The sequence below is a fragment of the Entelurus aequoreus genome, linkage group LG09 (genome assembly GCF_033978785.1).
Source record: "Entelurus aequoreus isolate RoL-2023_Sb linkage group LG09, RoL_Eaeq_v1.1, whole genome shotgun sequence".
In the NCBI taxonomy this organism is placed as follows: domain Eukaryota; kingdom Metazoa; phylum Chordata; class Actinopteri; order Syngnathiformes; family Syngnathidae; genus Entelurus; species Entelurus aequoreus.
The window spans coordinates 57,390,796-57,418,213 of record NC_084739.1 but is presented as its reverse complement, the minus strand read 5'-3'; the positions used below and the strand labels follow the sequence as shown (position 1 = coordinate 57,418,213).

At 40.1% G+C, this 27,418-nt stretch overlaps 1 protein-coding gene across 2 annotated transcripts in view; it reads left to right on the top strand.

Moving 5' to 3' along the window:
* Positions 1–27,418, top strand: part of slc18a2 (solute carrier family 18 member 2) — a 105,049-nt gene that overhangs the window by 42,231 nt on the left and 35,400 nt on the right. For both annotated transcript variants that reach the window (XM_062058995.1, XM_062058994.1), the window contains 3 exons: positions 16,502–16,560; positions 16,659–16,742; positions 24,642–24,734. In XM_062058995.1, coding sequence (XP_061914979.1) covers positions 16,502–16,560; positions 16,659–16,742; positions 24,642–24,734 — 236 coding nt within the window. The remainder of the gene's footprint in view (positions 1–16,501; positions 16,561–16,658; positions 16,743–24,641; positions 24,735–27,418) is intronic.

Genomic DNA, 27,418 nt, shown 5'->3' with positions numbered 1-27,418 from the left:
CCGAAAACCCTGAGGAGAGTGAACCCCCGGAAAGCAGCGGGACCTGATGACATTCTGGGCAAGGTGCTTAAGGGATGTGCAGACCAGCTGGCTGGGGTTCTCACAGACATCTTCAACATCTTGCTGACCCAGGTTACCATCATGTTTTAAGACGGCCACAATCATTCCAGTGCCTAAAAAACCCACAATCTCCTCCCTCAATGATTATTGCCCTGTGGCAGTCACCCCCATCATAATGGAGTGTTTCGAGAGGCTGGTAAAGGAATACATTGTCTCCAGACTTTCCCCCACATTCGACCCATACCAATTTGCTTATCGCCCTAACCGCTCCACAGAGGACGCCATCTCCTCTGCACTCCACCTGAGCTTAGAACATCTGGAAGGAAAGGACACACACGTGCGGATGTTGTTTCTGGACTTCAGCTCAGCATTCAACACCATCATTCCGCAGCACTTGGTGAGCAAACTGGCCCCCCTTGGATTCAGTACCCCCACATGCAACTGGCTGCTTGACTTCCTCACAGACAGACTCCAGTCTGTGAGAATGGGTGACAACACCTCCAGTGCCATTTCCCTGAGCACCGGCTCCCCCAGGGCTGCGTCCTGAGTCCGCTCCTGTTCACATTGATGACCCATGACTGCTGCGCCAGGTCCACTACTAACCACATTGTGAAGTATGCGGACGACACAACAGTAGTGGGCCTCATCCGTGACAACGACGACATGGACTACAGGGAGGAGGTGAAACATCTGGTTGACTGGTGCAGAACCAACAACCTGGTCCTGAACAGTCCTAAAGGGTTGTCCCCTTTAATGTAAAAAGGGGCTTGCAGGCTTTCAAAGTTTTAGTGAATTTTACCCTGACACACACAAAACATACACTTTTGCGCACTAACGTGCACTCTAGGTGGAAATAAATAATAGTCTCAGCATTTTTGGTTAAACTAAATGTTTGTTTTAACGTAAATAATGTTCAAGTCACATAAGCCACAAAAGCACTGTCATTTTTTGACGGTCTAGTGGTGCCATTACACACTCTCACACTGACAATCGACACAAAATGTTTTCAAGACCACATTTACACACTTCTCTGTAGCAATAACAACAAAACAAGATCATTGTTGATTGCATTTAAGTCGTTTGTTGAAAGATGTTTCAATTTGAAGGAACAACAAGTGCAAAAACACTATAAATGAAATTAATTCTCGCATCAACTAGTGGTTGAGAGGTGTAGTTACACCCAAAAACATGTTTCCTTATATTCCAAGGGACATACTTAGATCCACTCAGTAATCATGGTAAAACCATTGTAAGTTATCAGGTTTTCAGTACATTGAAAACTATGTGTTACAATGGGAGTCAATGGCCGACCGAAATGGGCTTAGGGGTTAAGTGTATAGTAAATTAATATCTCCTATTTGGAATAACTTTGCAAAAAGTGCCATGATGCCATTTTAAAGAACAACTTGTTCAAAACTATGTGGCCAAAATTCAGCCCTCTAACTTTTAATTTTAACTGATTTGTCAAAGATGGTGCAAAAAAATATTTTTTTTTTGGGTCAAAGGTGACCCAAGGGTTAAGGTACAAAGTATAAAGTTGTATGGTACAAATCAGTTTCTGCAGAGTATGTAAAAGTACAAACAGTTAAAGCAAGAAAAAAAACTGCTCTGTCGCAGAAATCAAAGTGCCTTAACTTGCATGCAGTTGCAAAAAAAAAATGTTTACATCATTCTTCAAGGCGCTATATCTGCTCTTTCTTTGTATTGTGAGAAACACAAACTACCACAAACTTACTGTATATTCAAGTGTTAAAAGAGCTGCATGTTATACAATAATAAAACGAACGTAAAAGTTATCAGCCAGAAAGCCAGAACATGTACCATTACTAGGTCATAACAAATTGCACATGAACATACACTAACAATAAAACACATTATCTCAAAAATGCCTGAAACTATATATGGAGGACCAAATGGCAAAACATTGCATTAATACATAAATAATTAAATAAATGTCATTAATTAAAATAATTAAATAAAGGTAATTAAATAATTTAAATGTAATATTGTATTTATCTATTTAACTTAATTATTTCAAAATGTAATTTGATTATTTAACAATTAATATCTATTTCACGATTTAATTATCTCATGTTTTAATTAACTATTTCAAGATTTAGTTATTTCAAGATTTAATGATTAATTTCAATATTTTATCAGATTACTGATATACTCCTCCCGTCTTTTCCTTGCTTGCTCTCTTTTGTTTTGTCTTGTCTAAACTTTTTTTGAAGCCTCTTTTTTTGCGCTGTCCTCCAAATCTAAACATCAGACATGGAATTGATTAGCTGGACTCTCGAATCAATTGACAAAATCTTTTCGACAAGGAAAAGAGGTTCTGGGGAGCGTGGCTGCCCTGATGGAACCATTGCTGCGGGGTACGTGAGAGATTCCTGGGACAAATGGAGAATCATGGGCCTCTCAGTCCTTTCCATCGAGGACGTGGAAGACATCTACATATTTGGAACCATGATCGCGGGGCACCTGCTGATTGGGCTTGGCATTGCTCTGGTGTATCGTAAAAATCGTAAGACGATGGCAGCCACTCAAGGACCCCAAAGGCTGTTCGTCGCAATGGACGGATTGGGTCGGGCTGTGGGATCACAGTCTGGGGCGATTTCTAAACTGAATCGCAAGATGGATCACATCATGGAGAAGCTTGCTGTAAAGGAAAAATTGGATATGAGAGCAGCCAGCATGGACGAATAGAACAGGCAAGCCATTGTAATGCCTGCTCGAGAAAAAACAAAAATCCTTATCTGCGATTTGACTCCCCCGAATGGCCTTGAGGACAAGAACAGGCTGTTCTGTAATCATCCCCTGAGGAATTTAAAAGATGAATGCTTTTGACCTCCCTCCCTCCTCAACGACACCTGGAAGTCGAACTTTGCTTGCATAGCATGCAGAACGACCCCGGGCATATGAACATAACTCCACTACACCCAAAGACAATGGGCATATACTAGGGGTGTAACGGTACGTGTATTTGTATTGAACCGTTTCTGTACGGGGGTTCCGGTTCGGTTCGGAGGTGTACCGAACAAGTTTCCGCACGGACATATTAAGTAGCGTACCGCACGTTATGTAAACAATGCACACCGAGGCACAACACACGGCATGCTAGCAGCTAACGGGCTACGATAGACCGACCATACGTCCTCTTTTCACCGGACATGTCCTCATTTGCGGAGCTGTCAGGGCGGAGTTTCTTAAATGCCTCAAATGTCCGGCATTTTGAGTTAGGGTTGCGTGTATTTTCAATGTACGTTCAGGGTTAAGAAGGGGTTAAAAACAAAACAAATTGTGCGCGCAGCAGCATTTGTGAGGGAGGGGCAGAGACAGAGAGAGTTATGATAAACGCCCATGCGTCGCCAGGCTATGCTTTTTATCGATAGATTTATCAGATTTAATTTTTTATTATCTATAGACGGGGTGTCAAAAGTGTGGCCCGGAGGCTATTTGCGGCCCACAGCTAATGTTTTAAAGGCCCACGGCACATTCTAAAAATACTATTAAAATAAACAAAAACATAACAAAAGTGAAATAAAAAAGCTTAAAGGTTAAATGTAATTTAGAAAAAGTTGCAATGTTGACTAATAAAACAAAGCTGTTTTTTTTTCTTTCAAACTGTCATTGCTCAAAACATAATATTGAATCAAAATCAATGTTGTTATGAATTATTGACCTATCCAAGGTTCCGATTACTTCACATCAAATATTCCACTAAGAAAAATATTTTTGGTGGAAGATTTTGCAAATTTGGTAAATAAATAACCCAAAAATTTATATTTTGTTGTTTTCTTACTGTACCGAAAATGAACCGAACCGTGACCTCTAAACCGAGGTACGTACCGAACCGAAATTTTTGTGTACCGTTACACCCCTAGCATATACACAAACACACTTCCCACCCCCACCCCGCGCCTTCACCACCGCTTGATTCCCCTTCGGGGTGATGGACGGCTGAGTAATGCTTTATCCCCCGTTGCGAGTTGTTGTGATTATATATAACATGTTTATGTGTGCTATGCCAAATTAGGTTTTTTCCCTTGGACTCAGTCTGGACCCCCTCCCGAGGGTCCAGCCTTTGACTGATATTTTTTACTTTTCCTCCTTCCCAATATCACCTTTTTCCCACCTTTTTTAAGGAGCGCCGTAAGTGGCTGATCCGTTGGCGGTCCCGTCTTGTCTCCCTGTAACATATGTCTGCTCTTAGTGGGACTGTGCCGAAAATGTAATTTCAGTTCTTATGTGTCTTGTACATGTTAAAGAATGGACAATAATAAAGCATTCTGAATCCTGAATCCTGATCCTGAATTTATTTCATGAACCTGTGTGCGCTTCACGAATTTGTGTTAGGGTCAGATTCATCCGTCAAAGTCAGTGGGCGGAAACTAACACCTGAATGGCCAACTCCCGAAAAAGTAAGAGTATATCCTCCTTAGCAGCCATGTTTTGAAAGACTTACAGCTCCAGAGTCCTGATAAAACACTCAGACTAGATCCCGGTTAGCCCCGCTCACTGACTTTGATGGCTGAGTTTGACAGTTACAATTAATTCATGAAACAAACAAGTTAATGAATAATCATTCTAATTGTGAAATAGTTCATTAAATTGTAAGATAATTAAACATCTAAACACATACAATTTTACATTAGATTATTTAATGACTATTATTTAAATATTTATTTATTTTTGTACCATTTGGCCCTCCATATTAAACATAAATTGCAATGTTAATACTTTAACAATTTGTTTTAAAGTACCAATAGAGTGGAAAAACAAGTTGTCTCTATATTGAAGTTATTATCATATATATCTGATATATAACACCTAAAGACTTTCAAACTTATCTAGTAAATAGATATGATCAAAATAGTATCAATCTCACTGAGATTCCCAAGCCATTTTCAGAGCTAGCCAGTCACGTGATCGCGTGACGTAGAGGACGAACCACAGATCCCTTCCCTACCAACAACAATGCAAATCATGCAGACTCTGTGAGAGCCAACAACGATTATTTGGTACAAATTATGATCCAGAACCTTTTATTGTTGTTCCTGAATATAAGGAGGATGATGTGCAAGTTTTAAAAGCTGTGCTAAACAGATACATCTTTCATGAAACACTAAGCGTCATGTAGCAGTATTGCTAAGTGCTAAACAAGAAATACAAACTACAAATATAATAAAACGATATATAACTGTAGAATGTCTGCTCTTACTTCAATTAAGACTGATAGGATCATTAACACATAGGGTAAACAAGGAAAAGTCTCCCTTCAGACACTGTCTTCGGTTGCGTGTGTTTGTCTCCATCTCCGGGAATACTTTGAATGTCATAGATGAACAACTTCTATATTGATGGCAAAACCTCCTAACATCCAGATGAGAGGCATAATTTATAATCTAGAATAACTTTGATGAGCCGAAGCGCAACAATGAGGGAGCAGCAGGACATTGCGGCTCACAGTAAAAGCAGCTGTGTGTATCATTGCGCCGCTAAGAAATACTTTGTCCGCGTTAGCACTTATAATAACAACATCGTTAATAGTTCGTTAATATTCAGGTCACAATATGTATGAAGAGTATTGTTGGCGGGTTTTGGATGATTATTTAAAGGGTTTTGTGGTTGCTATGTGACTGCAGACTATATTAGGCTACATTGACTTCCTTACTTTTCTTTTATACTGCCGTGTACGCATCACTTTGATTCATTTTGTCAGAGAGAGACATATATGCAGTATGTATAATGTCCCGCTGGGCAGCAACTTGAAAAACCTATTTTTGGAAGTGTGAAGTGGGACGGAAATTCGCAGGAGCCCAATAGAAACGAGGCAGTCAAGCAGGCACGGAAGAGAACTCTCCATGGCAACGCTGCTGTCACTTTCACTCATTGAGAAATGTTTTTCTGCTTGAATCAAGCCAAGTCAATGTCCCGCCCCCGAGAGCCATATACCCCACCGTGATTGGTAGGTTCGTTGAGCTCCGCACACAACACTGTAAAGTGGCATTCATATCAAACTTGTGAGCCACTCTAACATTAAACTTTCATATTAAGGAGGGGACAACAAAATATTGTCTAATGGGCTTCAATTGGCCTGCAGGCCGCCAGTTTGAGACTGCTGGTCTGGAACAAGTTCTTCAAGTACAACAGCGGAGAACTTTATAGTTGGGTTTGACTGAAAGGTGGCAACGTCAATAACTGTCAAGATTCCCATCTTCATTCTTTTGCCAAAGTTTTCTTCGGAGTCGGTCAAAATAAATTTTTCACAAATAAACAGCAACTGACTTTTCTTGACAAACATTTGATGCAGACCTTCTTGCTCTTAGGCTATGTCTACACTAAGCCGGATAACCCCTTAAACGAAAAATTATTCAACCTAAGCATCGTGTCAGCCACACTAAACCATCGTTTAAAGTTCCCCTCCTTGAATATTTTTTTAAATGCACTGTAAAAAAAAATTCTGTAAAAATACGGTCATCTACTGGCAGCTATGGCTGCCAAACGAAAACCATAAAATTAAAGTAAAACATTGTAAACCAAATAATGATCAAAAAAATTATATTTACAGAAATTTTCATGGAACGTTTTGCGGAAAAATATCTTAATTTTACAGATTTTTACTAAATTATTTAGATCAACCACTTTTAATAAAGTGACGATGCAAACAGTTCTGCAGAAAAATACCTTTATTCTACAAAGTTTTTCCAAATTATTACGATCAAACACCTTTAATGAAGTGACAATGCTGGCAGTTCCACAGAAAAATACCATTATTTTACAGATTTTTTTCTGAATTGTTAAGATCAACCACCTTTAATAAGGGGCGATGCAAACAGTTCTGCAGAAAACTACCTTTATTCTATAGATTGTTAGTATGGACATAGACTTGTATATAACAAGCTACATATTTAATGAAAGATAATTACTGTAATTTTACATGAATTTGAAAGTAATTTAAGAAAACAGAAAATGCTATGTATAATTAATTTGGTATTTTTCTGTAAAAGAAATAGAAATATACATAGTTTGTCATTACTGGCATATTACTTAAAATAACAGGTGGATTGTTTATTTACAGATAATGTCTTCAATTCTACAGTTTTATAAACTATTTAAAAAAAATAGAAAAATTACAGTAGAAATTTAGAGTAAATTAACCATAAAAATAGGATTTATTTTTACAGTGTGGCTAAGTGCGCCGTGTATTTGTTGAATCTCCGGCTCTTAGCTTTGTATGGACTAATTGATCGTTTACAAACTGAGTTCGGAGAGGAAGTGACGCCAGAAAGAACGCGCCCCACACAGGAAGTGACATCAGAAAGAACGCGCCACAGACAGCTTCATAACAACCGGAGCTAACCACTGGAAAGATGGAGGCGAGTCATCCAGACATGCCCGTGTTTCTCATTCTTCTACATGTACAGACACTTGTGGAAATCACACATGAATACGTTAAGAGAAGGAAACGCTCGATTGCAGCTATTTCGGATATTACACATCTCAGACCGCAAGAGAACTTTCGAATGTCCAGGTCAGCTGTGATTCTACTTACCGAAAAACTTTGTCCATTTGTCGAAGGGGAGACAAGGGGAATGCGGGCTCCCGTGGATGTGATAAAAAAGGTAGCGTGGGCTTTCTATTACCTGGGCGTCGAGTGAAGACTACGGAAAACATCAAATGCATGTGGACTGGCAAAGCAGACTGTATCAGTTATTGTCCGCCATCTATGTCACAGACTCAACGTCTATGTCCAGAGTATATAAAGTCACCAAAAACAAAGGACAATGAAAATGTGAAGGCAAAAGAGTGAGGAGTGTCCTGAACAGATATCTAGATCCCTATATTGATTGTTGTCAAATGTTCTTTTACATGTCCATTAAAGATTTGATTAATTTATGATGGCTCAGCTGTGATTGACTACAAAAGGGCCCCTTAAGTTACATTTAATTTAAGAACTTGCACACAAAGCAACACTGGAGGTGACCATCACGTGCCCATTTTCTGCACATGCGTACTAGGTCGTGTTGCGCTGGCGGATTGATCAATCAATCAAAACACACACACACACCCACACACACACACTCACATACACACGTCCCTTTGGTGTCTTCACAAACGATGAGAAATCGCAAACATCCTTACATTTTAACAATCATATTGCTACAATAATAAACATTTGAAAAACTAAAATGAGTGGCCAGTGCATTGACATCGGCAAAGGTCATTTCATAAGCAGTTCACGGCAGAAGAGAAATGGGCTGACAGAAGGGGAAATGGAGGGGAGGGTAAGACAGGCCCTATGTGTGTGTGTGTGTGCGTGCTCTTGGAAAATGTGCAGCTGAACAAGAGGTAGCATTTTCCTCCGCTGTGAAATAAGTCAGCTTTGGCATATTTTTCCAAAAAAGTCTATCCTCATCACAATTAATAACTTGCAGTTTTACAAAGCCGGCTTCCTGAATCTCTCCAAAACGAGCAAACACAAAATGGCTGTCAGTGGTACACAAAATGAGTGAATTGTATGCCCATGTCCGTACAGAGAGACATGGGCAAACAAAGGCATAAAAGTAAACCGAAATATTTGTAAATACAGGGGTTCGTAAATCGAGGTTCTATTGTATGTGGTAACGTATTGTCATATTGCCACTTGTTTAAATATGTAAAAACTATTATCACTTTACTTGCTAATTTACTGTTATTATCTGATTACTTTCTGTAACATGGTTTTATCTGTACTTCTGTTAAAATGTAATAAACTATTGGGGCCTGATCTACTAAAGCTTTGCGGGTATTAAAACATGTGTGTTGTATATTGCTGGTCTTGTGATCCTCGCCCAGACTTTAGGTATCGGTGTTGTGAATGGATCAAAGATGACGCCGGTGAGGAATCGTTGAAACAAAAGCTTTTATTTAATCAAGCGAGTCCTGATAATTACAGGTGCTGCAGCAAACCTGGAGGAGATGTTAGCCAATCAAAAATCTCCCTCCCTTTGTTCGGGGAAAGTCTCCTTTTATACCTTATAGACAGTCTCATACTCTTTGTTGTCTTGGAGCCAGCCAGTCTGGACAAAGCCCTGTAAATAAACCATCGGTGCGTGCTCCCTCTGCTCCCTTGAGTCGAGTGACCTCGGACCCCTGATCTCTACTTTTACTAGTGGGGGCTCCTACCAGGTGTCGCTAATGTGTTTATACTTCCTCCTAATATCAAAACCCTCCATTCGTTTACCGTCCCCACTGCCCTAGGGCAATCTCTGGATGAGCTGTGACTGACATCTGGACCTGAAGTTATTTAAGGGCATAATTCCTTAATTCAGAGCTGGGCAAATATTTTGAGTCGGGGGCCACATTGAGAGAAAAAATGTGTCTGGGGGGGCCAAGGTGTATGTGTGTATAAATGATATATATACATTTAGCTGTAAACATCTCTTGTAGAGTATGTGTGTTTGGGTCTCTTTTTTTCAGGAACACTAATACCAAAAGTCGCAATGTCCGATAGACTTCTAAAAAAGTTATGACGGACCGCCTCAAGAAAACAGAATGGAATTTTACAGTTTTTTACTGAATGGTACACCCTATACTAGGACCTAAATTATTCAATCTCTATATAAATGACATTTGTAAAGTTACAAAAGATTTAAAGTTAGTATTATTTGCGGATGATACAACAGCGTTTTGTTCAGGAGAGAACACACAGGAGATAATACAAATAATAACAGAATAAATTAACAAATAAAAAGATGGTTTGACAAAAACAGACTATCGTTGAATCTTAGTAAAACTAAAATAATGCTATTTGGTAACAGTAGAAGAGAAAGTCAAACACAAATACAAATAGACGGAATAGAAATTGAAAGAGTAAATGAAACCAAATTTCTAGGTATAATGATTGATGATAAATTGAACTGGAAATCTCACGTAAAAAATATACAACATAAAGTTGCAAGAAACACGTCAATAATGAATAAAGCAAAACATGTTCTGGACCAAAAATCACTTCATATTCTCTACTGCTCGCTAGTGTTACCATATCTGAGCTACTGTGTAGAAATATGGGTAAATGATTACAAAAGTACACTTCATTCATTAACGGTGCTACAAAAAAGATCAGTTAGAATAATACATCAAGTTGGATATAGAGAACATACAAACCCTTTATTTATTGAATCAAAAATACTGAAATTCCACGACATAGTGAATTTGCAAACAGCTAAAATTATGCACAAAGCAAACTATAACCTGCTACCCAAGAATATACAACAATTCTTCTCAAAAAAAGAGGAAAAATATAATCTTAGATAAAAACTTAATTTAAAACATTTGTATGCACGTACAACACTTAAGACCTTCAGTATATCAGTATGTGGAATTAAATTATGGAATGGATTAAGCAAAGCAATCAAACAATGTACTAATATGATCCACTTCAAGAAACTCTTCAAACTTAAAGTGTTTACAAAGTACAAAGAAGAAGAACCATGACAAACATTCTCAATTTATTTCATCCATCCATTCATTCATTCTTAAAGTAATCTTACTTATCTCATCATATGAAATATGACCTACTTCACCAATTATTATTATTAAATTCTTACTATTATTTATTTATTTATTTTTATTGTGATTACTTATGGAGTTTATTGTGAATAAATTGTGAACAGGAAGTGAACAAAAAGTTTTAGCAACTGTTATGTAAAGAAAAGGGGTAGGATTAAATAAGCTCTGCTTCTTCCTACTCCTTTTCGAACATGTTGAAAAGAGAAACTGGAAGTTGTGATGTATCATGTTGTATGCTTGCATGTTCAAAATAAACTCAAACTCAACTCAACTCAACTCAAAATGTACATTGAAATAAAGAAAGTGGGATTTACAATATTTACTATGAACAATAAAAGACTGAATATTAACAACATATGAACATCACTCCTCCTTTACGTGGGATTTACAATATTAACTATGAACAATAAAAGACTGAATATGAACAACATATGAACATCGCTCCTTTTTTACGTGGGATTTAAAATATTAACTATGAACAATAACACACTGAGTATTAACAACATATGAACATCACTCCTCTTTTTACGTGTGATTTACAATATTAACTATGAACAATAACACACTGAGTATTAACAACATATGAACATCAATCCTCTTTTTACGTGGGATTTACAATATTAACTATGAACAATAAAAGACTGAATATTAACAACATATAAACATCGGTCCTCTTTTACGGTGGATTTACAATATTAACTATGAGCAATAAAAGACTGAATTTTAACAAAATATGAACAAATTTGCTTCCGGATCTGTTCCTGACACATGTGTTTGGGGCTGGCTGCTCTAAAAACAAACCCCGCCCAATCTGCTGTGTTCCTGGTCTGAGCTGCTGTGACCTAGATTACAGTAATTACGCATATAACACTCCAAAGTGCAGATTCCAACCATTGAAATACTTTGTATAGTTCAAGACTTACGGTCATTTAAAAACAGCACTGCACGTCATAATCGCGGCGACAGTTTTGATGTTAAAGGTCTAAAAAAAAAAAATGAAGTCGATCGTCCGGCGGGCCGGATAGAAAATCTTAATGGGCCGCATGTGGCCCGCGGGCCGTATTTTGCCGAGGTCTACCTTAATTGAATAATCCCCTAACTATTCTGTGACCAAGCTTTTAATGCATGCTAGCTTACAATCTTACGATAAAAAAAATGTACACGCTACATTTTACAGACACTTCACGTGCAAACTTAATAGCACACAGAAAGCCCATATACTAAACTAAACAGGGGACTGCGTCTGTTAAGTGAGCGTGTTTGTCTTCATGAATATCAAATCAAATCAAATCAAATCAACTTTATTTATAAAGCACATTTAAAATTTCCCACAGGGGTAGCCAACGTGCTGTACAATGGGCAGGTTAAAAGATAATACGAGAACCGAGCAAACACAACACAACACAAACAGAACACGATAAAAAATAAATAAATAAAACATAAAAACAGGTTCACAGCAGGTGTATTATGGGGCGCCATTGCAGGATGGATATCCCTCAGTGTTAAAAGCCATGGAATAAAAGTATGTTTTTAAGAGAGATTTAAAAACAGGAAGAGAGGAGGCTTGTCTAACACTCAGAGGTAGGTGGTTCCAGAGCTTGGGAGCAGCAGCTGCGAAAGCTCTGTCACCTCTAAGCTTCAGTCTTGTGTCAGGGACCGTTAGTAGCAGCTGATCGGCTGATCTTAGGGATCGGTGGGGCAGTAAGGCTGAAGGAGGTCGGAGAGATATGTTGGCGCGAGGTTGTTGAGACATTTAAAAACAAATAAAAGGAGTTTAAAATTGATTCGGTAACGCACAGGGAGCCAGTGAAGGGACGCTAATATAGGGGTGATGTGCTCACGTCTGCGGGTCTGTGTTAGCAGACGAGCAGCAGAGTTCTGCACGAGCTGCAGGCGGGCGAGAGAGGCCTGGCTAATGCCTACATACAGGGCATTGCAGTAGTCTAAACGATTCGAGATAAAGGCGTGGATTAATTTCTCGAGATCATGTCCTGATAGAAGCGGTTTCACTTTCGCTATTTGGCGTAATTGATAAAAGCTTTTTTGAACGACGCTGCTGATTTGTTTTTCGAATTTAAAATCTGAGTCGAACTTTACCCCCAGGTTTGTGACACAGTCGCTGAGATACGGGGTCAGAGTGCCGAGGTCAACGTTGGGGGAGGGGGAGCGACTTGGACCGAACAACATAACTTCTGTTTTGTCTTCATTTAGGCTCAGGAAGTCAGTTGAAAGCCAGGCTTTGATGTCGTGCAGGCAGTCAATAAGATGTTGAACCGTGTTATTTTGTGCCATGGGAAAATAAATCTGGCAATCATCTGCATAAAAACGAAATGCAATATCGTACTTCCTAAAAATAGAACCAAGGGGTAGAAGGTAAAGCGCAAATAAGATTGGGGCAAGGATTGAGCCCTGGGGGACCCCATGTGGTAAAGGAGCTGTGGAAGAAATAAAACTGTCTATTTTTACACAAAAACTCCTGTCGGTTAGGTACGACCGGAACCAGTTGAGGGCGGCGCCCTTAATGCCCACACAGTTCTCAAGACGAGTGATTAAGGTGGCGTGGTCGACGGTGCATAATATGCAGAATATATGCTGAAAATCAGAACACTCTCAATACACGGATAAGGAAATACAAATGTAATTATTTAGCACATACAGTCTTTATTTTAATTGGCAGTTGGGCTGAAGTAGCTGTGACAAAGGAGGCATTGCCGCTGCAGATCTGTCCTACGTATGCTTGGCAAATATTTGGACTGTCATAAAAAATTTAAGTAAATATTAGACAGTAATTTTCTAACTTTACATTTGCTGGATGACTTGAGGGGTTTAGCAAATTGAATAATGTGTTTTGATGTCAGCTGGCATGTTTTAATAATAATTTAGCAAATTGAATAATGTGTTTTGATGTCAGCTGGCATGTTTTAATAATAATTTATACATTTTTTACCATGTTTGGTCCTGACTCTAGGCACCAGCAGGAGACCACTCCCTGAGGTTCTCAGAGCTTGAGATGGTTCATATGGCTCTAACATGTCAGAGATGTACTTTGGCACAAGACCGATAAAAATACTTGTACACAAGGAGAGCCATTTTAAAGTCTATTCTCTGAGCAACAGGAAGCCAGTGCTGTGGTCTAAGCACTGGTCTAATAAAGTCGTATTTCATGGTTCTAGTTTGGACTAGTTAGGAGTGCCAGCGCATCCCATGAGCGCACCTTCAGCGTGCTAAAAAAGTGGGTTTCATTGTAGTTGGACTGCTTTGAAAATAAACAGAAAATGTGGTAAACTGTATGGGTCCGATTTACGCAGATCCAAATACCACGCACTAGACAGCGTGTGCAAAATATAATATAAAATACTTAAATAAAGACTTAAGTAAGGCCAAAAACACCTAATATATATATATTTTTATAAACGAAAAAGTGGAGTAGACAAAAGCGGCAAGTGGAGATGTGGAGATGTTTGTTTGGTCATGTTGCAACATTTTTAATATGATAAATGGGTTATACTTGTATAGCGCTTTTCTACCTTCAAAGTACTTTGACAGTATTTCCACATTCACCCATTCACACACACATTCACACACTGATGGAGGGAGCTGCCATGCAAGGCGCTACCAGCACCCATCAGGAGCAAGGGTGAAGTGTCTTGCCCAAGGACACAACGGGCATGACTAGGATGGTAAAAGGTGGGGATTGAACCCCAGTAACCAGCAACCCTCCGATTGCTGGCACAGCCACTCTACCAACTTCGCCACGCCGTCCCCTATGTTCTATATAGTGTAAATCTCAGGTCAAGTTTTCACGTGTAATGTACTGAAAAATTATGAGGCGGAAAATGCATAAAGTTAAAATGTTTGGCGTTGCAATGCTGGATTTTTACTGATCAATTGGTCTAGTTTTGACCATTTAAAAACAGAATCGCAATTTACCCTTGGTATGGTCAGAATTGTTTTTATTTACATCATAATTGCAAGCTTTGTATGTATATATATATATATATATATATATATATATATATATATATATATATATATATATATATATATATATATATATATATATATATATATATATATATATATATATATATATATATGTATATATAGATAGATAGATAGTACTTTATTGATTCCTTTAGGAGAGTTCCCTCACACACACACATATACACCACCGTTCAAAAGTTTGGGGTCACCCAAACAATTTTGTGGAATAGCCTTCATTTCTAAGAACAAGAATAGACTGTCGAGTTTCAGATGAAAGTTCTTTTTTTCTGGCCATTTTGAGCGTTTAATTGACCCCACAAATGTGATGCTCCAGAAACTCAATCTGCTCAAAAGAAGGTCAGTTTTGTAGCTTCTGTAACGAGCTAAACTGTTTTCAGATGTGTGAACATGATTGCACAAGGGTTTTCTAATCATCAATTAGCCTTCTGAGCCAATGAGCAAACACATTGTACCATTAGAACACTGGAGTGATAGTTGCTGGAAATGGGCCTCTGTACACCTATGTAGATATTGCACCAAAAACCAGACATTTGCAGCTAGAATAGTCATTTACCACATTAGCAATGTATAGAGTGTATTTCTTTAAAGTTAAGACTCGTTTAAAGTTATCTTCATTGAAAAGTACAGTGCTTTTCCTTCAAAAATAAGGACATTTCAATGTGACCCCAAACTTTTGAACGGTAGTGTATATATATATATATATACAAACGTATATATATATATATATATATATATATATATATATATATATATATATATATATATATATATATATATATATATATATATATATATATATATATATATATATATATATGTTGTCCGTCAGTTGTTTGATAAGTGTTTATTATATTTTATTTTACCAAATAGTATACTGGGAGAATCAGTTTGAATCGATTCTGAAGCACAAGATCGTCACCCCAAGAATCGGAATCAAAGTGAATCATGAGTTATTGCAAGATTCACAGCTCTGTCGCTGTTTTTAGTTTATAAGTAAACATTGAAGAGTTGCGCTGACACTTCTGATGTCATGTCGCTATTTACAGAGTATAATTTGAGTGTTGTCATGTGACTGCCAGGCTCCATCTGATTGGTGAAATGGAGTCAAAAGTCACTAGTGCGTACATCTGATTGGTGAAACAAAGTCATGTGACAGTGCCCACTGGACGCAGTCTCTTTGACACAGGAGTGCTAAACTCAATTTCATTGAGGGCCACGTGGCACTTATGGCTGCCCTCAGGGGGTTGTTTGTAACAGTGAATAATATATAAACATGAATTCCCTAATGATATTATTACATAATTGTTTAGTAAACTATATATATTTTTTATGTATACTATAAAAAAAATCTGTAGATTTTACAGTATGAAAAAACCTGACAGCTCAGTTGCCAAAATGTTACCATAAAATGTATGATGTTTTAAGCATATAAATGGAACATTTGGAAAAACAATACCATTGTTTTTATGGTTGTCATTGTTACCGTGTATTACTCTTTATTACTAAATGGAAAAATTATACTGCAGTTTTGTTTTTATTTACAGAAAATTTTTGGAAACAGAGCTACCAGTTTACTTAATTGATTTGTTTTTTAATCATGCACAATTTGATGGATAACTTGCTTTAAAATCATGTGTCAAACGTTATTTAAGTATATATTTTGATACATTTTAGGAATGTAATATTAGATGAAGTTTAAAAGATTTAAAATTGCTTGCAGTCCATGTATTTTTTCTGTCTAAATGGAAAGATGAATACACTCAGCAAGTAAAGAGATTTTACTTCCAGGCTAAAAATGAACATTTTGTCTTTTTTTGATAAATATGAAGGTGTTTTTTAAGTTTTTCCTTCTTTTAACCATTTCCTTTTGTGTCGCTAGGATCGGATACCAGCTTCCTATATTCATCGGCTTCTGCATCATGTTCATGTCTACAATTAGTAAGTTACAAAATATGGTATCATCAAAATTACGTGGGAAAAAAGTGCGTCCTTCACATTTGATGTGTTACTATGTCCTTTTTTTCCTCATTGTTAAGTGTTTGCCTTCTCATCAAGCTATGCGCTGCTGTTTCTGGCCAGATCACTTCAAGGTGTGGGCTCGTCCTGCTCATCTGTAGCTGGTAAGACCTTAATATGTTTTTATACTTCTATTATTTTTTTCTCTTTTTTACACTTCTTATTTCAACTCACTTTTTTAACATTCCACACTACAAAATAATACGAGTAAGAATGATTCTTGCTGATATCGTATGAGATCAATATGGGCATTGGCCAATAGTCAAGGCTCCAATATCGATATTGTATCAAAAGTGAAGAAATTGTATGAGGACACCCCTAGTAGAAACACAACAACACAAGATATTCTAACAATATTACCAAAATAGTCAAATGATTTCCTTATTTATTTATTATTGTTTGAGTAAAATGAAATAAATAATGCAAAATAACCAAACAAAGGCAAAAAAACATATAGTCTCTCATTCAAATATTTTGACTTTTTTGCCCCAAAGCCCTGTGTCCAAAAATGTATTCCCTGAGATTTTAAACATTCCAACAATATATCAATATCCATCAATCCATCCATCCATCTTCTTCCACTTATCCGAGGTCGGGTTGCGGGTGCAGCAGCCTAAGCAGAGAAGCCCAGACTTCCCTCTCCCCAGCCACTTCGTCCAGTTCATCCCGGGAGATCCTGAGGCGTTCCCAGGCCAGCCGGGAGACATAGTCTTCCCAACGTGTCCTGGGTCTTCCCCGTGGCCTCTTACCGGTCGGACGTGCCATAAACACCTCCCTAGGGAGGCGTTCGGGTGGCATCCTGACCAGATGCCCGAACCACCTCATCTGGCTCCTCTCGATGTGGAGGAGCAGCGGCTTTATTTTGAGCTCCTTCCGGATCACAGAGCTTCTCACCCTATCTCTGAGGGAGAGCTCCGCCAACCGGCGGAGGAAACTCATTTCGGCCGCTTGTACCCGTGATCTTGTCCTTTCAGTCATAACCCAAAGCTCATTACCAATGGGTGAGGATGAGGACGTAGATCGGCCGGTAAATTTAGAGCGTTGCCTTCCGGCTCAGCTCCTTTTTCACCACAACAGATCGATACAGCGTCCGCATTACTGAAGATGCCGCACCGAGCCGCCTGTCGATCTCATGATCCACTTTTCCTCACTCGTGAACAAGACTCAGAGGTACTTGAACTCCTCCACTTGGGGCAAGATCTCCTCCCCAACCCGGAGATGGGACTCCGCCCTTTTACGGGCGACAACCATGGACTCAGACTTTGAGGTGCTGATTCCCATCCCAGTCGCTTCACATTCGGCTGCGAACCGATCCAGTGAGAGCTAAAGATCCTGGCCAAATAAAGCCATCAGGACCACACCATCTGCAAAAAGCAGATACCTAATCCTGCAGCCACCAAACCGGATCCCCTCAAGGCCCTGACTGCGCCTAAAAATTATGTCCATAAAAGTTATGAACAGAATCGGTGACAAAGGGCAGCCTTGGCCGAGTCCAAACCTCACTAGAAACGGGTCCGACTTACTGCCGGCAATGCGGACCAAGCTCTGACACTGATCATACAGGTAGCGGACCGCCACAATCAGACAGTCCGATACCCCATACTCTCTGAGTACTCCCCACAGGACTTCCCGGGGCACACGGTCAAATGCCTTCTCCGAGTCCACAAAGCACATGTAGACTGGTTGGGCAAACTCCCATGCACCCTCAAGGACCCTGCCAAGAGTATAGAGCTGGTCAACAGTTCCACGACCAGGACGAAAACCACGCTGTTCCGCCTGAATCCGAGGTTCGACTATCTAGCGTAGCCTCCTCTCCAGTACACCTGAATAGACCTTACTGGTAAGGCTGAGGAGTGTGATCCTACGATAGTTGTAACACACCCTCCAGTTCCCCTTCTTAAAGAGGAAACATTTTACTATCCAGAGGTACCGCCCCCGATGTCCACGCGATGTTGCAGAGTCTTATCAACCAAGAAAGCCCCACAGCATCCAGAGCCTTAAGGAACTCCGGGCGGATCTCATCCACCCCCATGGCCTTGCCACCGAAGAGCTTTTTAACTACCTCGGCATCCTCAGCCCCAGAAATAGGAGAGCCCACCACAGATTTCCTAGGCACTGCTTCCTCATAGGAAGACGTGTTGGTGGGATTGAGGAGGTCTTCGAAGTATTCCCTCCACCAATCCACAACATCCACAGTCGAGGTCAGCAGAACACCATCCTCACCATACATGGTGTTGACAGTGCACTGCTTCCCCCTCCTGAGGCGGCTGATGATGGTCCAGAATCGCTTCGAAGCCGTCCGGAAGTCGTTTTCCATGGATTCCCCGAACTCCTCCCATGTCTGAGTTTTTGCCTCTGCAACCGCTGATGCCGCACACCGCTTGGCCTATCAGTACCTGTCCGCTGCCTCCGGAGTCCCATGAGCCAAAAGAACCCGATAGGACTCTTTCTTCAGCTTGACGGCATCCCTCACCGCTGGTTCACCAGCGGGTTCTAGGATTACCGTCACGACAGGCACCACCATGCGGCCACAGCTTGAATCGGCCGCCTTGACAATAGAGGTACGGAACATGGTCCACTCAGACTCAATGTCCAGCGCTTCCCTTGTGACATGTTCAAAGTTCTTCCGGAGCTGGGAATTTAAACTCTCTCTGACAGGAGACCCTGCTAGACATTCCCAGCAGACCATCACAATGCGTTTGGGCCTGCCAGGTCTGTCCGGCATCCTCCCCCACTATCGCAGCTAACTCACCACCAGGTAGTGATCGGTAGAAAGCTCCGCCCCTCTCTTCACCCGAGTGTCCAAAACATGAAACTGCAAATCCGATGACACAACTTCAAAGTTGATCATTGAACAGCGGCCTAGGGTGTCTTGGTGCCAAGTGCACATATGGACACCCTTATGTTTGAACATTGTGTTGTGGTATGGACAATCTCTGGCGAGCACAAAAGTCCAATAACAAAACGCCACTCGTTTCAGATCCGGGCAGCCCTTCTTCCCAATCACGCCTTTCCAGGTTTCACTGTTGTTGCCAATATGAGCGTTGAAGTCCCCCAGTAGAACAAGGTAATCACACGGGGGAGAACTCTCCAGTACTCCCTCGAGTGTATTCAAAAAGGGTGGGTACTCTGAGCTGCTGTTTGGTGCGTAAGCACAAACAGACCCCCCCCACCCGAAGGCGGAGGGAAGCTATCCTCTCGTCCACTGGGTTGAACTCCAACGTGCAGGCTTTGAGCCGAGGAGCAACAAGAATTGCCACCCCAGCCCCTCACCTCTCACTGCGCGCAACGCCAGAGTGGAAGAGATTCCAGCCCCTCTCGAGAGAACTGGTTCCAGAGCCCTTGCTGTGCGTCGAATTGAGTCCGACTGTATCTAGCCGGAACTTCTCCACCTCGCGCACTAGCTCAGGCTCCTTACCCCCCAGCGAGGTGACGTTCCACGTCCCAAGATCTAGCTTATGTAGCCGAGGATCGGACCGCCAAGTGCCCTGCCTTTGGCTGCAGCCCAGCTCACAATGCACCTATGAGTGGTGAGCCCATAGGAGGGGGGACCCATGTTGCCTCTTCGGGCTTGGGGATGGGGACAGGCCTGGCCACCAGGCGCTCGCCATCATGCCCCACCTCCGGGCCTGGCTCCAGAGGGGTGCCCCGGTGACCTGCGTCCGGGCGAGGGAAATCTGGGTCCTTTCTTTTTCTTTTTCATCGAGGTCTTCGGGCTGCTCTTTGTCTGATCCCGAATAATTATTCGTAAAAATAATGAAAGACCCCAAAAATGGACGTGTGGTAATGAAACGACTGGAAATATGTGATGCATTACATTGTATCGTATGCATGTTCGAAATAAACTGAAACTGAACTGAATATTGGTATCGTCACTCTGGTATCAATCCGATACCGATACTACCCCTGGTATAGATATTACGATCAATTTGCCCACCCCTACTAGCCAGTCTCAGGACTTAAATCCTGTCTAGAAGATATGTGGAGGGTCCTGAAAGTTGAAATTGCCAAGTGACAGTCTCGAAACATTTGAGATTTTAAATCTGAAAAGAGGAGTAATCAGAAATCCTAAACCTGGTGATCAACTACGTTTCCTACATCCCACTTCTCTGCCTGCAAATGCCACAAAACAGATTTTCTGCACAAGGTACTCAATCTTGTTTGGTTTAATGACAAAATTAAATCAAATGCAAATTATTTTTGTGATCCTTCATGTTTTGCTCTGCGTTTTTATTGGTATGTGTCTGTTACAATCAGGCCAGCCCTTTTTACACTTTTTTATTTATGTGAAATCATATGATTACTTTTTCAATCAAGGTTTAATGTATTTTGATGCATGTTTTGAACTAAACTTTTGGAAAGTAAATTGTTTGATAATGTATGTTTTTTTGTCCAGAGTAACAAAATGAACACAATTAAAACGTAAATTTGCAAATCTGTGTGAGGTAAATCCAGCTTGAGGTTGCAAGACCAGCACTAACCCTCAGCTGAGGTGGGTAGAGTACCTAAAAATTGTACTCAAGTAAAAGTACCGTTACTTTAGAATAATATGACTCAAGGAAAAGTAAAAAGCAGCCATCAAAATATTTACTTGAGAAAGTATTCAGTGAAGAAAGTACTCAAATATTGAGTCATTTGTGAGTAACTTCTGATTTATTTAGTATGAAGGTTAATTTATGTCATTATTGTGAAAGTTTTTTTTTTTACACTGAATTTTTTAGTTTGAATTTTGTAAACTGAATTTTTTTTCAGCAAAATATACTGACAATTTCATTGAAAAAAAATTGTTTTAGCAAAATGCGTGTGTTTCAAAATTCAGGGTTTTAAAATTTAGTGTATAAAAATTTGGCGTAAAAAAAATTCTATTAAAAAAAATGTGTGTATAAAATACATTTTACAAAACTTCTGTGTTAAAAATGTTGTGTTTAAAAATTCAGTGTAGAAAAATTCAGTGTCGTAAAAATGTGCTCGTTCAAAACGTACGACCCACTTCTGGTAAATTAAGTCTGAAGCAATCGATCCTGTTTCAGAACCAGCCAATGAGGTGTCAAGTTTGAAGTCATGTGACACGGGTCTTACAAAGAGGCAGGTTATCAGCACTACAGCTATACAGGCCATGTAATCTGCTGCATGTGCTTGGATATCTTTTAATGAACACTTTAATTAGTGGAGGTTGCTGTGCTTTAGTGAAAAAATCCCAACATTCGCAAAAAAGGATAAAAGCTGATCACACGATGGTAAAAACACTCACACAATAATGACTGCTACTGAAACGTTGTAACAGACCATCTCAAAAAATGAAATACATTTTAGATTTTAACTGACTAAGACACACAGAATGTACTTTTGTATATGAAACTACAGAATGTGAGATTTACTAAATTAACTATGAACAAAAACACTGAGTATTGACAATATGTGAACATTGCTCCTCTACCACCTCCATCGACATCTTTTATAATCGAGCAAGAGCAACAAAGATGCAACAAACACGGCGAAAGATAAACGCAAAGGGTAAAATAACATCAACATATTTGATATAATATCACTTTTCTGCAGAACTTTGTTGTAGAAATCTGGCTTGTTGCTGTGTAAACCAGCCCGACCTACTCTGTCTGGTCTGCATGAAGCAGATCTTCCTATGGTTACCGTAGTAACCCAAATGTCACTCAAAAGTGCAGATTCTAACCATTGGAATAATTTATACAGTTTGAAAATATCCAGCGAGCCGCATTGAAATATTAATGTTGTACTATGCGAAGGTAGCCCAATAAACTGCCTTCTTTATGCTGTTTTGCAAGACCCGTGTCACGTGACTTCAATATTGACACCTCATTGGCTGGTTGACAGGCTTGATTGCTTCAGTTTTAATTTACCGGAAGTGGGTCTTGCTTTTTGAAGCAGCAAATTTTTCTACACTGAATTTTTTTACACTGAATTTTTATACACTCCATTTTTAAACACTGATTTTTAAAACATTGAATTTGTATACACTGAAATTTTATACACAAAATATAAAAATGTTGAATTTTTATACACATGCATTTTGCTAACATTTTTTTCAATGAAATTGTCAGCATATTTGTTGTAAAAAAAATTCAGTTCACAAAACTCAAACGTGAAAAATTCGGTTACATAAATTCGGTGTAAAAAAAAAAGCTTTTGTAATAAAGACAAAATAACCTCCATATTTAGTAGCTATTTTTTAATGGTTCTTGGACAATAATTGTAGTTGATGTGAAAAAAAAACTTAAAAATCATATGCAACTTACTGCAACATGTTTTCTCTTGTTGGAAATTGAATTCTTGTCGGCTGAAATGTGAACATTTCTACTGAAGCACATTGTGAGATAAATGTTTTTTTTTACTAGTTTGAAAGTAGTCATTGAAGATTTGTGCTGCCTTCTCTGACGTCATGTCACTTTTGACAGTCAGTACGTTTCTATGCACTAAATGAGTCTGATTTGTCAAATAATTTAGTTTCTTCTATTTTCACAGCTACATGTGAAGTTTTAGTTTCCATGCTCTATCTCTAACACGACTGTTGGCCATACACAGTGTGCCTCTCGTACACTAGGGGGCGATTGTGGTAATTTCAGCTTGTTTAGCTACGTGGGAACGTAAATACAGTAGAAGAAGAGAATGCTACATGCTAATAAGCTAGCGCTGGTAACTGTCAAGCTGCGGATCTAAGAGATAACTACACATTTCCACTGCAATTTGGTGTTGGTACTGTTTTAATGTGTTTAAATGACACTTGTGGGTTTTAGAATCATCAGTGAAATACAAAAAGATCGCTATTTTAGGAGGTTTCTGCTTACCAGTTACTCAAATAGCAGGCATGTGCTGGTGTCATGTCACGTAATTAAAGTATTTTCTTTGGGAACATTCTGACACTTATTAACCAAGTAGCTTTTTATTTTATCATACCAACGGCTTATTATTCCTCTCTATTTGTTTGGTGAAATGGAGTCATATATCACTAAAGCTTATGTTGGATTGGGGAAACAGAATCATGTGACAGTGCCTGTCGGAAGAAGGCTCGCTGACAAATGAATATTCTTCGTAAGTCTTAATAAATAGATCATTAATAATTGTGATATAAATGAATGTATTGATCCGAATGAAACTCGGTGTAACGGAGTAAAAGTAGAATTTATTATTCGCAAAAATACTCAAGTAAATGTAAAAAGTGTATTGCATTAAAACTCCTCTGACAAGTACACTTTCTTCAAAAAGTTACCTAAATAAATGTAACAGAGTAAATGTAGCGCGTTGCTATGCACCTCAGAACATAAATAAGTCAGAATGTCTGGGGGTGTTTTCCATTGTATTTTTATCAGTGACTGAGAAGGAAGCGGCTAGAAAATTAGGAATATGTCTGCATTAAAATTTCATATGAAGCTCTCGGTTATTCATTAATTGATTGTGTTGGCCCTGCGATGAGGTGGCGACTTGTCCAGGGTGTACCCCGCCTTCCGCCCGATTGTAGCTGAGATAGGCTCCAGCGCCCCCCGCGACCCCGAAGGGAATAAGCGGTAGAAAATGGATGGATGGATGGATATTTTACATGTGCTTTTTCATGAAAGTCGAGAGGTCCTACCCACAGTTAAAGTTAAAGTACCAATGATTGTCACACACACACTAGGTGTGGTGAAATTTGTCCTCTGCATTCGACCCATCCCCGTGTTCACCCCCTGGGAGGTGAGGGGAGCAGTGAGCAGCAGCGGTGGTCGAGCCCAGGAATAATTTTGGTGATTTAACCCCCAATTCCAACCCTTGATGCTGAGTGCCAACGGGTCCCATTTTGAACGTCTTTGGTATGACTTGGCCGGGGTTTGAACTCACAACCTACCGATCTCAGGGCGGACACGCTAACCACTAGTGACGTAGTGTCCATATCTTTGGCAACTTACAAAATCTGCAAGGCACCAAATACTTATTTTCCCCAGTGTAAATGTCAAATACAAGACTATATATTTGTATTATGTGTGTACTTTCAGGGATGGGACTGCTGGCAAGTGTGTACACAGACGACGAGGAGAGAGGACGTGCCATAGGGATTGCCCTTGGAGGTCTGGCAATGGGAGTTTTAGGTATGCACAACTAAATGATTTGAACTAGAATCAATGAGAGTGACAAACGTATATGGAAACATGGCAGATACATGCATGAGTCAAACACTGAAGAAAAGAGAAAGATTTCCTTCAGGCTTTGGACTTGGCTGCCAAAATTGTTAGGGTTGAGGTCTCGGTTCTGTGAAGGTCAATCTGGTTCCTCCTCATCCACGTCTCCTTGTTTGTTTACAGACAAACTGTGGTAACATTTTTAAATCAAATATTTGGATTCATGAAGGCTTTTTAATACTTGTGTCCATGGTAATTTCTATACAGAGCTACCAACTTCCCAGCAGGCACAAGACATTAAGAACAACATGGAGAACTTGTTGAATTAGGTCTGGACGTTGAGCAACTCAAACCTAACGTTGCAACAACATGCTTTTTGACAAGGTTTAATCAATGTTGGGTTCTGACCTTGATTTGACCTTTAAAATTTGGTCATTTCCCAACCAACAACGTGGATCCAACATTAGACACCAACGTTGTCTCAATTTACAAATACAACTATTTTGCAACGTTGTTTCAGTCAGTTTTAAAGGACATGTATCAACGTTGTATCAATGTCTTGTGCCGGGATAGGCACTCGTCTAATGACATCCTGAATACTGAATTAAACATCTCCTTGTGACGTTTTTGTGAGGATATAAAATAGTCAAGTTTGTCCATCAAATTGTTAAAATAATAAATATTATATGAACATAATACTACTGACTGTGTCCACGGTGCACAGAATACAACGAGCTAACTTACAGCATCAATCACTAGCAAGTACATGAGCTCTGACAAACACAAAGACGCCACTAAAGCTGAAGACAAGACTCCACCCGAGGGATCCCGAGGCATTCCTAGGCCAGCCGGGAGACATAGTCTTCCCAACGTGTCCTCGGTTTTCCCCGCGGCCTCCTACCGGTCGGACGTGCCCTAAACACCTCCACAGGGAGGCGTTCGGGTGGCATCCTGACCAGATGTCCGAACCACCTTATCTGGCTCTCAATGTGGAGGAGCAACAGCTTTACTTTGAGCTCCTCCCGGATGAGAGAGCTACTCACCCTATCTCTGAGGGAGAGCCCCGACACCAGACGGAGAAAGCTCATTTCGGCCACTTGTACCCGTGATCTTGTCCTTTCGGTCATAACCCAAAGCTCATGACCATAGGTGAGGATGGGAACGTAGATCGACTGGTAAATTGAGAGCTTTTCCTTCCGGCTCAGCTCCTTCTTTACCATGACAGATCGATACAGTGTCCGCATTACTGAAGACGCCGCCTTGATCTGCTTGTCGATCTCACAATCCACTCTTCCCTCACTCGTGAACAAGACTCCGAGGTACTTGAACTCCTCCACTTGGGGCAAGATTTCCTCCCCAACCCGGAGATGGCACTCCACCCTTTTCCGGGCGAGAACCATGGACTCGGACTTGGAGGTGCTGATTCTCATCCCAGTCGCTTCACACTCAGCTGCGAACTGGTCCAGTGAGATCCAGATTTAATGACAGATTGAAATTATTCTAATTCACATCGTATCTTATTACTGCTACCTACTAGTGATTGTTTTTTGATAGAAAAACACGAACTACACTAACGAGCCTGTCTTTCGAACGGCTCTTTAAAAGGAATGGCTCCTCAAGGTATGGCTCTATTCAAAGAGCCATTCTAGCAGACTAGAGATGCGCGGTTGGCGGGCACACCCGCGGAGTCCGCGGGTAATCCGCGGGTCGGGCGGTTGCATGACGAAAAAAATAGATTTTAAATAGATTCGGGCAGGTGGCGGTTGAACCAATTCAGAAAAAAAAATACATAGTTAAATGTTGTTACCCATGTGAATGATCGAGGGCGAGTTCTTTGTTTCTTTAGGTGGGTTTATTGTAGGCAGTTTTCATGAACGTCCACCCAGTGCGGCAACATCACACAACAACAACAGTCACGTTTTTGTCCTACCGTAAAGCAGGTCGTCTGGCGTAAACAGCAATGCTGTGACAGTCTCAAACAGGGCAACACTGCCTGCCGGGGTCGTGGTTGGGGGCGTGGTTAAGGGCGTGGTTAAGAGGGGAATATATTGAGCTAGAATTCACCAACTCAAGTATTTTATATATATATATATATATATATATATATATATATATATATATATATACTGTATATATATATTTATTTTATTATACATATAAATAAAATAAATACTTGAATTTCAGTGTACTGTAGGCTTTCCAGTAGATGGCAGTATTGTCCTGTTTAAGAGTGTCACAACATTGCAGTTTACGGTAGACGAACTGCTTACGGTAGACGAAAACGTGACTGCTGTTGTGTGTTGTTACCGCGCTGGGAGGACGTTAATGAAACTGCCTAACAATAAACCCACATAAGAAACCAAGAACTCGCCCTCGATCATTCTACAGTTATAACGTGATTGGGCAGGCACGCTGTTAATATTGTGGGAAAGCGGACGTGAAAACAGACTGTCGCCGCTGTCCCCACTCAGGTCCGCATTGAGCTGGAGGGGGCGTGGCCTCCAGCTCCGGCTGAATACCGGGAGTCTCCCGGTGAAACCGGGAGGGTTGGCAAGTATGCTCTAATGCATGGCCAAGAGATATTATTACGTGGCACTCATTTAATGTCTCTGCTGCATTGGATCAGTCTCATTTCTTTAACAGGAATGCCTTGT